At 40.6% G+C, this 17,240-nt stretch overlaps 1 protein-coding gene across 1 annotated transcript in view; it reads left to right on the top strand.

Moving 5' to 3' along the window:
* Nucleotides 1-3,917: 3,917 nt before the first annotated feature.
* Mybpc1 (myosin binding protein C1) overlaps nt 3,918-17,240 on the top strand; it is a 59,314-nt gene continuing 45,991 nt past the window's right edge. The window contains exons 1-7 of the mRNA XM_059245399.1: nt 3,918-3,930; nt 6,141-6,179; nt 6,906-6,941; nt 8,516-8,629; nt 10,412-10,560; nt 11,328-11,445; nt 13,426-13,477. Coding sequence (XP_059101382.1) covers nt 3,918-3,930; nt 6,141-6,179; nt 6,906-6,941; nt 8,516-8,629; nt 10,412-10,560; nt 11,328-11,445; nt 13,426-13,477 — 521 coding nt within the window. The remainder of the gene's footprint in view (nt 3,931-6,140; nt 6,180-6,905; nt 6,942-8,515; nt 8,630-10,411; nt 10,561-11,327; nt 11,446-13,425; nt 13,478-17,240) is intronic.

Consider the following 17,240-nt stretch of genomic DNA (forward strand, 5'->3'; position numbering starts at 1 on the left):
GTGGAGTATACCTCTGCTTCCAAGTTTGGGAAGGTGCTTGAGCTGACCTGTGGGCCTGAACCAACAGGACAGGTGATGTAATCCTAGAAGGCAGGCTGCATGCTTTAAACAAAGCCTGGGCTCGACCCTCAGTCTGCAAAGGTCATCATATTCTATTTATATGCTTCAGTAATTTTTCTATAAACTAAAAGCAACTAGTTCCCAATACTTCCTTTTAGAAATCAAGTGTGATGAGAGGATAAGGCCAGATGATGGAATCTTCTAAAATTAGTAGCTTTTTTTTTCCTCTTACATTTGTAGACATGACTACTTACAGTCACATGCCTGAGTTCATAAACTGCCTTCTTTTATTTTTTTAAGAGTCACTCTTCAGCCAGGAGGTGGTGGTGCCCGCCTTTAATCCCAGCACTCAGGAGGCAAAGGCAGACAGATCTCTGTGAGTTCGAGGCCAGCCTGGTCTACAGAACGAGATCCAGGACAGGCACCAAAACTACACAGAGAAACCCTGTCTCAAAAAAACAAAAAAAACAAAACAAAAAAAAAGAGTCACTCTTCATACTTGGCAAGCAAGATCATTTAGTATAAAAAGTGATGTCCCTAAATAAGGAAGCTGGGCAAATGGTTTTATATCTATGAAGTCCTCTTCAACTACCGTCCATTTTCACCCAGGACAGGGATATTTCCAAAAAAAAAAAAAAAAAAAGTTAAACAAAAAGGTACACTAAGAAAGGAGGACCGTGTGGGCTAAATAGTTATTGACGAATGCCACACCTTTCTCCAGGATTAACCAGAATGTCTTCCTCTGCTCACTCCCTCCTGCTCTGTCTTTTTAACTCTTTTTTAAACTACCCAACTCTGGTTTCAGTCCTTTGACAGCTTACCCTGACGATCTGGCTCATTTATACCATCCTTCTTCCTCCTGATTTTTCTTGGACCTATTTCCTCGGTCATTTATGGTGCTCCCCACTTAGTCACGCATCAGTGGTTGACTCTTTTGCCTGTCGCTGGTCAGGCACGGTGTCTTAACACCTCGTTGGCCTCCTCATCTCGTTCCCTCCAGCGTCTGGCACAGAACCTCCCATGACAATCTCCCAATAAATGCTTGTGGACTGAGTCACCAGTTGGGTTTCCATGCTGTCTTGCCTGTTGACCGTGCCAACAATGGTGGTCTGGAGAGTTTTATTCCTTTGTTCTTCTTATTTGCTGGGCAAGATATAGTCAGTGAGAGTAGTGTAGAACAACTCGCCCTGAGCCTCTAAATGTGATCAGGCCTGGGAATCAGTTCTGAACGTATCCTGGCATCTTTTATTACTATGCACTCTAGTCCTCTGTCCAGTTAAATATATTCAATAAATAAGCTCTAAGGCTATTACTATTAACAACATTCTGCTGTGCTGGAGAGAAGGCTCAATGGTTAAAAGCCCTGACCAGGACCCAGGTTAGACTCCTAGCACTCCGGTTTGACTCAGGTTAGACTCCTAGCACTCAGGTTAGACTCAGGTTAGACTCCTAGCACTCAGGTTAGACTCAGGTTAGACTCTTAGCACTCAGGTTAGACTCAGGTTAGACTCCTAGCTCTCAGGTTAGACTCCTAGCACTTATAACCATGTGTAATTGCTGGCCTCTTCTGGTCTCCACAGGCACTGCCCACACATGGTTCAGGCATAACATCCATACAGATAAAATTAAAAACAAAGAAAAACGTTTTAAAAGAAGTAATATTTTTAACTGAATTTACTCTGAGATGACCTAGAAATCTTCTGGGAAAAAAAAAACCCTAATTTTTGTATGCAAAGAGAATTATTTGGTTCAGGTATCGACCTTGCAATTAGGGTGTTGGCTATATCTGCCAACTTCTTCAAACAGATCAGGAGCTTCTGAGTCATTCATGGTAATGCGCACACCTATGACCCTAGCACCTGAGGGGTTGAGGCAGGAAGATTGAGTTTGAAGCCAGCCAGGGCTACAAAGTAAGACCCTATCTCAAAAGAAAATTCTTTTTTAGTATCCTATTAGTTCAGTGTGTGTGTGTGTGTGTGTGTGTGTGTGTGTGTGTGTGTGTGTGTGTTTACATATACATGACAGGCTTAGTTAAAAGAATTACTGTGCTTTTTGTTTTTCTTCCAGAAAAGCAATTGCTTTTTGTAGTTGCTGCAAGGAAAATAAAGACTTATTTACTTCTCTCAGGGATTAGCATCACCACATAAACTGTCCCACATGAAACCCATGTTGATCAAATATCTCACATAACCTAAGATGGAGTCTCCTCCTCCTGATCCGAGTGTGGCTGGCAGATGAGGAAGTCAATCAGCAGACATTCTAACCTGTGCTTTCCTGAATGATCCAGTTCCTTTAAAGAATCATTCATTCATTTTCTTCATTTAGGTTCCTTTATACCCGCAGTAACGGTAGCCTGGTGGTTTTTACTTGCATGCTTAAATGTGTTTGAGCAACTTACCTTTAGGCGTCAATCAATCAATCACTCAATGACGCACCTCTTATACAATTTTCTTTTGCTATGTATTCTAATGTCATTGCTTTACATTAATGAACTTAGTCAAAATTCACATCACTGTATTTTTCAGTTCTGAGACGGCCATTAGAAGATGCAACATTGATTTAATAGGTTTGGAGGACAGAAAGAAACTCACTAAATAGACATATTTATAATCAAATTAATATTGGTTTTTGTAAACATCAAAATAGGAAGGCATATGTCATTTTAAAAAGTGTAAGTTAATAAAATGACTCAAAAATGATGAATTAATATTAGCTGTGTTGCTGTCTTCCAATATTTTGTTGTTGCTGTTTTGATTTTAGTAATGTATAATAAAATTTTCTACATATGATTGCCCTGCTTGAGGTATTCATTAATTTGCCTAAATCAGGTGAGATACTATATCAGTATTTAACTGGTGTTTGTTATGAACCATGTATATTTCATATGCTTTTAGTCTTCATTCTAAAGCCTCAACATTTGTCTGAGGTTTACATTACTTAAATTATTATTTTTTACATTAACAGGCAATTTAAAATCAGCTATGGGAAAACCAAGCACAGTGGCATTTGTCTTTAATCTTTGTCTGGGGTTTACATTACTTAAATTATTATTTTTTACATTAACAGGCAATTTAAAATCAACTATGGGAAAGCCAAGCACAGTGGCACTCATCTTTAATCCCTGCACTTGGGAGGCAGAGGCAGGTGGATCGCTTTGATTTCAAAGCCAGCCAGGTAGAAAGAATTGCATACCCAACAGAGTCTGGAAGGCTGCGAACACATCCTGTGGGTTCTGTGGTGGTTGTGATCGTGCAGCAGGGCTCACACACAACCCAGAGGACTCATGCACCCCACTGAAATCCGTCCGAGGCAGCGAACATGGCTGTCTTCTCTCAGTGCTCTGACTTCTTTCCTGGAAACTTCAGGTTTTTTCAGCCATAATTTTCATGGTTCTATGACGGCCATTTTCCCATGACCTGGGAATAAGCAAGGTCTACTGTTGTTTTTATCTAAGTTGTTTTATTACCAATAAAGACTTGGGTGTCAGATATTGGAATGAAAACCTGATAGATCAAAGACGGGGCAGAGGAGTGACCAGCTGGCCTTCTTTTTTTTTAACCAGAGCCCCAGCAGGAGCATCTTTCCACCTGTCCCAGACCAAGAAAGACCGTGAATCTCCCTACTCTTACCTGTGCGTCTCTCTATCCATATTCCTGGCTCCTCTCTATGGCTAATTCCTGTCAATTAGTCACTGGTTCCGCCCCCTGATCCAAGGTTAATTTTATTAACAACATCTCAGAGTTTCAAAGTGTGATCAAATATCCTGCAACAGTTAAACAAATTTAACAGCTTTGTTAAATTGCCCTTCTGTGCAGCTAGGGGACGTAGCCTGCTGCCTGCAGACTCTGTCTTCGAATATGTTGTATTCTAGTAAGCCCAAATGGAAATGTTAGAATTTTCATCAGCAAAGTCACTTTGAAGTAGAGAAAGGGGCAGTATGACTTCCATACTACACTGTTTCTTTTGTCTTTTTTTATTTTTGAGATTCTATCTTTCATTAAAAAGGTGTTAAATGTCACAGAGCCTAAAAGATTTCCTCCTGGCAAAAGAATCTACCTTTAATGGTAGATAAGAAAAATTAAACTTTTCTTCTTCATTCAATCCAATTGAATTCAACCAGACCAGTGTTGGAGAGCTTAAGATTTTCAACATCCAAGGAATACTAGTAATCCCAGCTCTCAGGAAGCAGAGGCAGGAGGACTTCAAGTTTGAGGCTCATGAGTTCCAGGCTAGCTTTCTCCTTACATTTCAGAAGTACCTATAGATGTAGAATTTTGGGGATGTTAATGAGTATCCCAGGAGAAGAGAATTCCAAAGGGAAATGAGTTTAAGAAGTATATCACCTCAAGTCCATTCCTGGTGTGGATGAACTCACCAAGGGTGTTGACATGTGTGCCAGTGAAATATGTACAAACAACACAATAAAATATAAACGTTTAGCTTAATCCCCACCATTTTCCTTTTTCTCGCCCCCCCTCCCAGAGCTGAGGACCAAACCCAGGGCCTTGCGCTTGCTAGGCAAGTGCTCTACCACTGAGCTAAATCCCCAACCCCTTGGTTATAGGTTTTTCTAAGATCTTTTATTTTTTTATTTTATGGATGAGTGCTCTAATTGTCTGTATTCATTTACGCCAGAAGAGGGCATCAGTTCCCCCTAGAGGTGGTTATGAGCCACCATGTGGTTGCTGGGAATTGAACTCAGGACCTCTGAAAGAGCAGCCCGTGCTCTTAATCACTGAAAAATCTCTCCAGCCCCAATTTTACCTTTTTTTTTTTTTTTTTTTTTTTTTTTTTTGGTTTTTCGAGACAGGGTTTCTCTGTGTAGCTTTGCGCCTTTCCTGGAACTCACTTGGTAGCCCAGGCTGGCCTCGAACTCACAGAGATCCGCCTGGCTCTGCCTCCCGAGTGCTGGGATTAAAGGCGTGCGCCACCACCGCCCGGCCAAATCTTACCATTTTCAACCTCCTTTGATCACTAAAAATTTCCACTTAACAATCTGAACTTTCATATTCTGGTGAATTTCTTCTGGAGTTTTGAAATACTAACACTGGAGGGAGGGTCCTTTATGCTCTGTGTTATAATATTTTGTTTGAAGAAGTGGTAAGATACCTCCCTGGTTGAAAATAATGTCAAGTCACTAAAGTAGTATTTGTTGTAAATATTCAAATGCATTATACAAAAGCCTACCTTCTCCATAATTTTTAAGCTACTTTTAGAAAATATTTTATGCACATGGATCTTCTGTATTATATGTATGAGGTCATGGGAGGTCCTATTTTGATAAGTGTAAAATGTGTATTATTTATTCAAACCTTAGCCTGCATGCTTTGGGAAGGAAGGGTCAGTGTTTCCAATACTACCAACTGCCTCTTGAAGCATGCAAAGCATGTATGTTGCTACACAGGTGTCTCGGGAAGGGGCTATTCAGTGTCTCTGAGCATAAGATTGCACAACATACTTTGGAATTCATAAATTTGCATGAGTAAATTTTCAGTTATGTAGCACTGGAAATACCAATTCAATCTTGGGGAAATGCCTGTAAAGTTCTGAAGATGATTATGGCTAAACTTAATAAAATGGATTAATTTATACTTATTAATTTGAGTTTTGGCTTTTTTAAGTACAGAAGGGAAACTCTGGGGTTTGCTGGGTGGAAACAAGTTCTTAAACAGTCTCCAACAGCTTGCGCATCAGTGTCTAAATGAATATGATATATGAATAACATCTGACCTTGCTTTCAGCTAGGAAATAAAAACTTGGAAACCCCCTCCATCATTTTCCCACTAACTTACAGTCACTGAAACTCTGGCATAGCTCCATTTCTTAATCTATGTTTTCGTTTGAATTATCCAGCACTCATACCCTTTTTTTATTTTTATTTTTATTTGTATTCTCCTTCTGTTCGGTTTGGGTTTTTGTCTGTGCTCTGAAAGTTTACCCGCAGGTGCACGGTCTCCTGCGGCTCCCTCAGCAGGTGCAAATGCTGCGTAGCCTCTCTCTTCTCTTCCAGATCCTCTTCCTCAGGTTACTTGGATGAAGTTCTTTCTTCCTTGACTTTTTCCTCCTGTTTCTTGTTTCAGAGGAAGATGAGGCCTCTCCGCCAAGTGCCCTGCCTCCAGGTTAGGACGACCCCCTGGCCCAACTGTTAACTCATTAGTTCATTGTCCCCCTGTAGAATTGTCCCACTGCTGTAGAATTGTCCCGCTGTAGAGCTGGCGAAGCAAGAGGGGAATTATTGGCATTAATGATGGTTTCCAAGAGAAACTTCTGAAAAGGAAGATTTCCTAGCCAGGTGTGGTGGTACACACCCATAATCCCAGTACTGGGAAGGCTGAAGCAGGAGGACTCTCAAGTCTAAGCTAGCCTGGGCTACAGAATAAGTTCAAGGTCAGCCTGAGTTACATGGTGAGACATTGTCTTAAAAAGAAAGAAAGAGAGAGAAAGAAAGAAAGAAAGAAAGAAAGAAAGGAAGGAAGGAAGGAAGGAAGGAAGGAAGGAAGGAAGGAAGGAAGAAAGAAAGAAAGAAAAGGGAGAAAGAAGATAGATCTTGGACATGAATGAGTTTAGAGATGAAAATGTTTGTCTTCCATTTTCATCTACACATCCAGCTTTCCCCACGCTTATGTGTATGTTTAAATTGTATTTTTGTTCTTAAAGAAGACAGACTTGTAACAGAGTCCTTCATAGTTGGGACTCTACTGATTTTCCACTCAAGCCAACTTGTAGTTTTCTTCCTCCATAGCAAAAAGAGATAGGGTTTAGGAGTACCCTGAGAAGGTGGTAGTCACCCCACTTCCCTCCTTCCTACACTCTCCTGCATCCTCCAAATCATGCTTTCCTTTCAGGTTTGGGTAGTCGGGCCCTGGAGAGAAAAGATTCAGGTGAGCAAATGCATCCAGAGAGGCATCCAGACCTTACACACGCACTAATGACTGTTTCCTGAACCATATTCATTCTAATCCTCGTTTTATTCAGTTTGTAGCTTTTACAGCAAACGTTTGTTACATTTCCCAGTACAAGAAAACTAATGTATTGAGAAACAATTAATTTTGCATGATACAAATACATACATTTAAGAATCCAGCCACATAGGCCACAGACTTTCTTGTTACATCATAATATCATTTTTTTTTTTTTTTTTTTTTTTTAGCATTTAGCAAATACACAGAGATCAGTCTCCACTCCTGGGATGTGTCGAAGTTATAGTTCACATCTGTGTGTAATTGTAAATATAATTGCTAGAAACATTTTCAAACACCTGTCAGCTGGATCTACAATTCTGAAGTTACTTGATTCACTCATTCAACAACCTGGTGCTGTGAACCTAACCTGGTCCCATCACTGGCTGCTTAAGGGCCAGTCAGTGGCATAGGCACTGTGGGTATAGAAGTAAACAAAACAGTAAAAATTCTTGTTCTCCTATCCTTTACACATGTGATCACCACTCACTATCACCATTAACATCATGGACACAACACGCACCTCTCACATTAACTTGGGAATTAAGAATGTGTACTCAAGCGACTACTTGACTTAGCTTCATGGTGGGTAGAATTCTTAGCACTGAGCATGATTGACACGCGAAAACTAAAATGATTAAATGTGCACTCTCCTCCTTTTCATGAAACATTAACAGGCAGAGTTGTTGAACCATGCATTTTTACCCCCAGTTATCAAGTGCAGACAGCCGAACTCTGCACTTGGCTCAGAGAGGGCTCGACTACGGTTCTCCCTGCTGCCCTTCCCTCCCATGCTGGAGTGGACTGCTGATCAGTGTTAACCCTGCATCTCCTTTCAGACTAGGAAATACTAAAGAAGCTTCCTTTTCAGCTTGTCTCTGTTCATGGGAAAGCTTCGGCCAGTCTTCTCTGCTGTTTTGTTTGTTCGTTTATTTTCTTTTTTGCAGGGCACTCCTACTGTTCTTTAAATTTGTACCTGCAGGTCAGGACCCTGTTACTGACCTTTATGTAGAGTTTTTCCACTGAGCACAGCAAGGAACCTAAAAGTACAAAGCCAGGCTTGGCTCTCTGACCCACACGGGGCAGTTTACCATCAAAGTGGCCCGCCTTTTAGTTTCTCCGGATTCTGTTGTATGGATTTGGGCCTGAGTCAGTCATCTGGAAAGAGCCGGAGGTTGCTGTGTGAATCTCTCACTGTGTAGATCATGAGGAACAGGCAGAACACCACCAAAGACAGTTAACAATTCACGACCAGCTTTACTGTTCCAGGAATTAGAAAATGTCCTTTGGTCTGTGCATGGAAGAGCTAGCCCTGTAAGGATGGAGATCGGTCCCTCCCTTCTGGTGGTTGGTGGGGTCAAGGGAATGCTGTCGTTTTGATCTAGGTTTATTAAGCAAGAACAAGAGTCAGTGTGGAAGAGAAGAACAAACACAGGTAAGCCAGCCTGAGGAGAACCTGGCCCTGAAATGATCCGTGTCTCCCTTTCCGCTTCCAGAATGGTCTCTTGGGGAGTCACCGGCTGGCGGAGAGGAACAGGACAAACAGAATGCCAACTCTCAGCTGTCCACCCTGTTTGTTGAAAAACCTCAAACAGGATCAGTGAAAGTTGGTGAGTATTGGCCCAGAATCCTTCCCCTTTGCACATACCACAAAATAAATCATTTTAAAATGAGGTTTTCAGTAACTATGAGAACGTTCGTCACATCCATGCCATTCCAAAATATTTCCATTACCCATAGGAGATCTTGTACCCCATTACTCCACTACCCCGTTCCCTAATCCTAATCTTTGTTTCTATGGATTTACCCACCCCGCTTATTTTATACAGATGGAGTAATTATGAAACATGCGGTCTGTTGCGTTTGGATTCCTCTGATCAGCATAACGTGTTTGAAGTCCACTCTTGTTGCTCCTTTTTATGACCAAGCAATAGTATATTGTGCATGAACACTATATCATGCATTTTGTAACCCCCAAAGACGGATGGTAGTTATTTTGGTAGTTGTTAGCACATAGGGAGTCCAATGTCTGAACCCGAGAGCCAATTTGATTGAGTTAAAAGTGCTGGTTCAGCTTCTTGCTGGCAGGACAGACCATTTAGCCTCATTCCACCTCAATTTCTTCTTGTGTAAAATGAGAATAAAGAATGAGGCCTGCCTGTGAAGTACTCTGAAGCAGCTCTGAAGACTGGTGTCTGCTGTCACTATGACAGCACGTGCCCCCCAGCAGGTGCTTAGGATGCCCACAAGTCTGTTCAAGTGCTAGATAAACTATGTAATGTGTCTCAAGGACAGCTGGTCGGACAGATGGTGCAGATTTGGAAATAATTATCCAAAAACATTCATCACATGCTACCTGGTTGTGCTGGGTACAGTATACCATATGAACCGACATAAATTATAGTCTAAAGACAGGAACAGACAAGAGAAGGTAACCAGATAACCACAAAAGCTACATGCCAGGAAGGAAGTAAACAGAAAGCCGAGATAGAGAAGAACTTAGGACCTCCTGAGTTTTAATTTAGCAAATTCTTATGATCATAATCAGACTTGGGTATTGACCAGATATCATGCAAATGAACACATAACTAACTATATCTCAGACTTTCTTCTTACAGGCCTAGTGTACAAGTAGAAATGTTGGCTCCTTGTATGTTCTTGTCAGGCCCTGAGACACTGGGCTAGTGGCCAGACTGTTCCTAATGTCCCCAGAGCCTAATCAGCGACTACACAGTCTCTTCAAATCACCCCAAAGAGACTGGTTTAACTTACTCCTAGCCCTGTCATTACAGGCACCCCGTCATCTTGAATAACAAAGACATGTATTTCTTTTGTGGAAATGCATAAATGTAAATCCACATTTAAATATTTCTTTCCACCAATATCTTCATTGCTTCTTTTCTGACTCAAAATTCCCAAATGGGCTGGGGATGTGACTCAGTGGTAGAGCACTTGTTTAGCATGCACAAGACCCCAGGGTTCACTTCTCATATATATATATATATATATATATATATATATATATATATATATATATAATGTGTGTATGTGTGTATCTGAATATATTGTATATATGTATATATAACCTGAGTATATATAATATACAATTATATATAATATATAAATATATATTATTCAGTAAAAAATATATAGAGAGAGATACGTACATACATACATACATACATACATACATAGAAACTTCCAAAGCAGACCAACTGGACTTGGTGATAAGTATCAAGGATACTTATCACAAAGCAGGGCTGATCCATTGTGCCAATGTGAAAAATGTAAACCGGCTCTCTGCCGTACAGACCCGCATCAACTTCCTTCTGCTGAAAGCAAGACAAATGACAGTTTATAATCCCACATTAAGTCCTTTGTGCTTTTTCTAGGTGCAAACATCACCTTTGTAGCCAAAGTCAAGGCTGAAGACCTTCTTAGAAAACCCACGATCAAATGGTTCAAAGGGAAATGGATGGATCTGGCCAGCAAAGCTGGGAAGCACCTCCAGCTAAAGGAGACCTTCGAGAGGCAAACTCGGGTACGGTCCTGAACCCCTGGATCATCCCTTCTGGGGTGTAGAAAGCTGTTTCAGACTGCTGCATGGTTTTCCCCCCACTAGGGAGTATATTTCTACTCACCCCAGATAACTAAGACAATGACCTTAAAGAAAAGATCTCACCTAAGTCCAGTTTGGTGAACCACGAATCCACTGGGGTTATTTCTAGGAGTGTGTAGAAGCCGCTCAGCTACAGCAGCAGCGTGAGAAAATCAGGAGCTGCATCATGAAACACCTTCACCCCGGTGTGGGCGATGGTTCATGAAAGCTGCATCACCCATCTTCAGTGCAGCTTAACTGACAGCTGGGCACTGCGGGTCATCCTCTCCCTCAGTAACTCCTGACTGTTTACGTAACCAGGAGGGGCCTTGTGAGTCTCCACATTCTCTCCACGGGGGAATGTTAAGAAGGCTTGTGAGGGTCTCAAGCTGGTGATTCACAGCTACTCTGATTCAAAATGGCAGCAATCAGATCCAAACTAGAGGAAATAGCTACACGACACAAGTTTAGTTTTGAGAGATTTTTGTCCTTCTGGGTTATCATTCCTATGTCTACACTCTGTTGCAATTGTCTTGCTGTGTCTAGAAGCTGTGGGGCACAATCCACCCTTCTAGACTGAGACGTACTGGATATAGATACTGTCTTATCTACTAGTTCTGAGAAATTTGTTAAGCAATTGAAAGGTGAGCACCTGTCTCTGCAGTAAAGGTCAGTCAGTCTACAGTATGTCTGGATGCTTTTTATTGCAGATCTACACATTTGAGATGCAGATCATCAAGGCCAAAGAGAACTATGCAGGAAATTACAGGTGTGAGGTCACCTACAAGGATAAATTTGACAGCTGTTCATTTGATCTTGAAGTGCATGGTAAGAGAACCATCTCGCCTGGATAAATGTTAATTTTTATGGGTGGAAAGGGATGGAGAAGAAATTTATGTAATGCTATCCGATTTGGGTGATTTAATTTGCATTTTGTTTTGTTTTTTTGAGACAGGGTTTCTCTGTGTAGCTCTGACTGTCTTGAAACTCACTCTGTAGCCCAGGCTGGCCTCAAACTCACAGAGATCCCCCTGCCTCTGCCTCCCTAGTGCTAGGATTAAAGGTGTGTGCCACCACCACCCAACTTAATTTGCATTTAAGATTGTGTTTTTCTGATTGTGGAGGATTTAGCAAGCCTGATGAACCAGTATTATCTCTTGCTATCAGTATTCCTTCTATCTCCCAGAGGATAAGGATGGTATTGTTTTTTCTAATGATTTAATCTGTTGCCTGAGGCCATTTTTCCACTGAAGTTTGGGAATAAGACAAGGATGTCAGGAAGCCAGAACAGAAGGGAGATGTTCTCTACAGTGACTTACGTCACATAATGGAAATTCTCCACCCATGTGTTCCATGTACTGCCCCGAGAAAACACAATACGGATAACTCTTAGGGTACACTGAGGATGATGAAATCTCCACTTGTATAAGTGTACAGGTAGAAAACCAACTTGCCAGCAACCATCATGAACTTAAGATAAGTTCATCCAAATGTGATGTAGCCACAATTTTTTTTAAAAGCCAGTATTGTTTTAAATGGAACTATTTACACGGAACGGAATTGAGTTTTAGGAAGCAATGCTTTTCTCTGCAACCTACTGCTTGTTCCACACTTGGAGTGGTGTCATTGGTCTTGTATACTGCACCTCAACTTGGATCCCTCTGGAGGAGGGTCACCAGGATCACGAAGACTCCCAACCACACCCTTGTCCTACTTGAGTGTGTGGGTGAAGGGAGTCAGCGTGACTCAGTGCACAGAGGAGCAGCCACACAGAAGGGGAACTCCCTTTCCTGTGCTCAGACAGTATTAGGCAGATTAGAGAGGATGAGGAGACGAACTTGGTCCTTACATTAGGGTGGACTCTTCCAGCAAGCTATGTAGACAGCGAGGTGTGGAACATGCCTCAACCACTCAGGAGACAGAGACAGGAAGGCTTCTGCAATTGAGGCCAGCCTGGCTTTAATTGTTTCAGGCCAGATAGAGCTACACAACAAAGCTCTGTCTCTCTGTTTCTTAAAAAAAAAAAAAAGGCCGGGCGGTGGTGGCGCACGCCTTTAATCCCAGCACTTGGGAGGCAGAGCCAGGCGGATCTCTGTGAGTTCGAGGCCAGCCTGGTCTACAGAGCGAGATCCAGGAAAGGCGCAAAGCTACACAGAGAAACCCTGTCTCAAAAAACCAAAAAAAAAAAAAAAAAAAAAAAAAAAAAAAAAAAAAAAAAAGTGAGAAAAAAAAAAAAAAAAAAGTAAAAATAAAAGGAAGGAGGAAGGAAGGAAGGAAGAAAGGAAGGAATGAGAAAGGGAAGGGAGGAGAGGGGAGGGGATTAAAGTTCTGCTGACAACCTGGAAGGGGCATGAAGTTCTTATTCTGAGAGATATCAAGCAGATAGGGAAGGATCATGGGTCCCTTCACTGTAAGGACTTCTAGTACCCAACAGAGCTTCATTACCCCAGCCAGGCATGTCTAAGAGTCTCCTGGGAAACTGTCAGAATTCTGATTTTTGGACTTCCCTCCATCATCTAGTAGATCAAAATCTCTATCAGAAAACATCAAGTTAATGCCTTTTAATTGTTCTCTGTGAACCAATGGACAGGCAGGTGAAGTGAGAATTTGCCTCCGAGGTCTCTCTGTTGGTTCCTCATTTAGAGGATGAGAAGTGACGATGTCTCAGCAGCTCAGCCACCCAGGAGGACAGTCATCTCCCTTCATCTAATGCTTTTCCATCTGGGGAACGCCTCGGTCCATGAGAGGACTGAATACAAAACCGCCTTCTTAATGGTCATTCATTGTATTATCTCTTTCTTTTCAAAGAATCCACTGGGACTACTCCAAACATTGACATCAGATCTGCCTTCAAGAGAAGGTAATTTCAGAGTGGGAATCCAGATAGCGTTCATATAATAACATGGAGGTGGAAGAGTTTCCCTCCATTCTCCATATTCCAAAAAGGCACAGCCATTTCACTGCAGTCAACCATATCATGTCTTTAAAATTGCCATTCTAGAAAAGCCATGAGCTTAATGCCGGACCAACCCTATACAGATAATTTCTTAGAGTATTCTCGCTAGAGTAGACCCTCCATTTGTGCAGGTCTCAGATTGCCTTAAATTATCCATGTCAAGGAGTGGCTTCATCCTTATTTGCACTGTTTCCCACCAAATGCCCGAAAGAGAAACAGAAAGAATACACCTTATACAGCACCAGCATAGTCACAGCTGAAAACTCATTTCTATTTCTTTTCATCGTGTATGGCGCTACTAAACCGTGTGCCCTACCCAAAACACAATTGAATAGCTACTTAGTGAAATTAATATCACATACTGTGGGATCATCTTAAGTGGGTAACCACTGAATCTGTTGACATTGAGGATGATGTGGAAAGGAACCATTTAGACTTCACAGACCGTTTTGTTGAAAAGGAAAGTCACCCTAGAGTATAAAATGTGATCCCTTTATTATAAAGCATGGTTTTTGTCTGATTAAAAAACATAATTTCCTACCCAAATTATCAAGAAATATAATGTTTAGTGACTTTTGAAAATACTAGACATTGTCCAATTAGTCAATGCTAATTTTTAACTTGAAAAAAACCTCAAACTGTCCAATCTCATTACTGCCCTCCCTCCATCTCCCCCCCCCATCTCATACTTAACAATAAACCAACCTAAATGTGCTCATGGCACATGCAGGTCTATCTTAAGACAGGGAGACACAAGCTACTGTTTTGTGCTTTGAAAAAACAGAAACGTATTTACTTTACAAGGCCCTCGGCCACAGGCTAACAGAAAATGTGAGAACGCGTTACTTGGGTTTAATTTCTTATGACTTACATCTTAGACACACTGTTTTTAAACCCACATGCTCTTTTCTTAGAAACTACAACTAACATCTGTAGAGAGCAGGAAACAAAATCTCCATTAGAAATTAAGCATGTAAGTAAATCCGTCGTGCTGTTTAAACACCAGCACCACAGCTTCTACATAGAGTTAATCAGAAATCAAGAGAGCGGCTGCATGCCTGGTTTAAGATGCATTTCTCTATAGGGAAACTCCTTAAAAAGTTACCGAGAAAGGGTTAATCAGCAACTCAAGAGAGAACATTCTGAAAACTACACTTTAAAAGGTGCTAGCAAAAACACCAAATGACTGTACTGCAAAGAGCAGCAGTCTCTTTAAAAAACCGAAAGAAATGCATCTTCTAGAAAGCTCTACAGTGAGTAGCTCCATTTTCATGTCCTGTTGGTATCACTGATCTGATTCATCTACTCGTGGGCATAGCGGTTACCTTTGGATATAAGGCCATGTGTGCACTTATATGTCTGACAGGCTCTATTTTGTCCTTGAAGCCAATCTCTGCCTTCCATGGACAACAGAGATCAGCAAAAGTCCTTTGGTTTTTACACAGGTTTCTGTCCAGAGCCCCCAACTTGCAAAAACAAAGTACTTTGTGTTGCTTGGCTTAAGTGCATTTGTGTTATCTGGTGTTAACACAAATCCAAGCAGTTTCATGTATGCAATCTACACTGTGTCTTCTGCAATCATACAGTAACACAAGTGCCTTATGTCTACTTTTCCACAAGTACATACTCCAAAAACTTACCATGTCACTTGTGTGAAAAGAAATAGTTTGCGTTGATTTAGTCCTCGTGTGCCGGTACGAAATTGCATATACATTCTGTGTAGAGTGTTCATTCGGGGAAACTCAGCTATGTGTCTGCATTAAACCCAGACTTGCTTTTCTTTTGTTAATGACAGTGGAGAAGGTCAAGAGGATGCAGGGGAACTTGACTTTAGTGGTCTCCTGAAACGTAGGTGAGAACCAAGTGATGCCGTGAGGCACCGTGGCCTGGATCTTTTAGACCCACCCAGAGAAGTCAAGTTTAAGCTGAATGCTTTTCAAAGAATTGTCACTTCTTAATACGTGTCTTGCTTATAGAATGTAACAATCAACTAAGAGAGAAAGAACGCAGCAACTAACCTGTTGAAGGCAGAAGCTGGTGCTCCCTAAACTTCCCACTTACGTGTTTGATGAGTTTTCATGTATTTTCTTAGTTGAGAGTGAGGAAATGGGATAACTGAGACATAAGACTTAACTGTCTAGAAACAGCCAAGACTACATGTGATTCTCTTCTGTGATTGGGTAAATACAGCTTTCGTTACCTTTGGTTCTTGACACTTGACTGAAAATGTCAATTTCACATTTTTGGTAGTGGTCTTTACAATAGGCAGATTCACTTTGATACGTTACTTGTGACTCAACTTTAAGACATTATTGATTTGAAGACATGTTGATATTTCATAAAAGCACTAATAATGAAAGACTTTTTCTAAATGTTTTATTATGACACAGTGTTGATTATAAGATACATAGTATGTAGTATTACAGAGATGTTTAAAATGTCATCCCCAAGATGCATGTTTTAGAAGTAATGAAACATAGTAGTGAATAGAAATAAACATTTATTGCTCACACTTCCTTGACAGTGTCATCTCATGTAATAGGACATAGAGGACAGCCGTATGGATGTTCAGCATATAACCATGTTATAAGATTTCTGTCCATATATGTACAAGTATAAAATAATATAATAGACTATTGCATAAGTGTTATTTGCAGCTATATATACATTTTTCAAGACATTTTCTATAGCAGAAAAACAACAAAAAGAAAGGGTTATTTTCTGTGATTATAGTTTAACAAATTTGTGAATAAACAGTAAACCTATTTGTCTAAATAATTTATAATTTTGCCATCAGTTTTCAGTTAGTTTTTCAGATTTATTAAAAGTCAATTTCAGTCCTCTTTGGGATATTAAAAGAACATTAATACAAATGCTCCTCAAAAATTGTAAACTCATGAAAGAAACACCATGCTTGTGTTTCTATCCTCAGTTTGGTTAGATGTTTGGTTTTTTTTTCAAGTTAACAGAATGAAGATTTCAATCAGATCCCTCAACATTAAGGTTAGAAACAGAAATAGTTATAGGTGTAATTTACTAATTAGTGATCAATATTCAACAATACATATGACAATATCAAATACATCTTTTTGATATCTCAATCATTAGTTTAAATAATATTAATTATTTCCCAAAGTTCATTTAAAGCAACAATATAAGAAGTGTCCTTAAGTGAGCCTCATTCTCAGGTGAGAAACCAAAATCCTGAGACACTGAGTCACTCACACAGGGTCACACTGGACCAGGCAGGGCAGAGACCTGAATCCCAATTTCTCTTCTTTGCTTTCTGGGTCAATGCCATCCCTGTGACTCCATGTAAGAAGCAGAACCCCAAGTCTGCCCTAGAAGCTAACATTGCCATTCACAACGTGCATCACACTGTAGATGACAGGGGAGTTTTTCTTCCTGCTGCACATGAGACTCACCTGGAAAATACCAATCTGTAGAAAATCAAGCTAGGTGATGTCCAGGGAAACAAAGCAGGGTCTTACCCATAGGAAAGGATGAAAATATGTATGATATTTGTATGATAGTGAGACCGACTTAAATCTCAACATATAAGGTAGTAAACTGAAAATAAATGTTTAGTATTAATGATCACACCTTCTTGACAGTATAGAATTCCACTGTGAGTCTTTGGTCAAAATGTATGTCCTCTCTGAGGTGT

Source organism: Peromyscus eremicus, chromosome 18 (assembly GCF_949786415.1).
Source record: "Peromyscus eremicus chromosome 18, PerEre_H2_v1, whole genome shotgun sequence".
NCBI lineage: Eukaryota > Metazoa > Chordata > Mammalia > Rodentia > Cricetidae > Peromyscus > Peromyscus eremicus.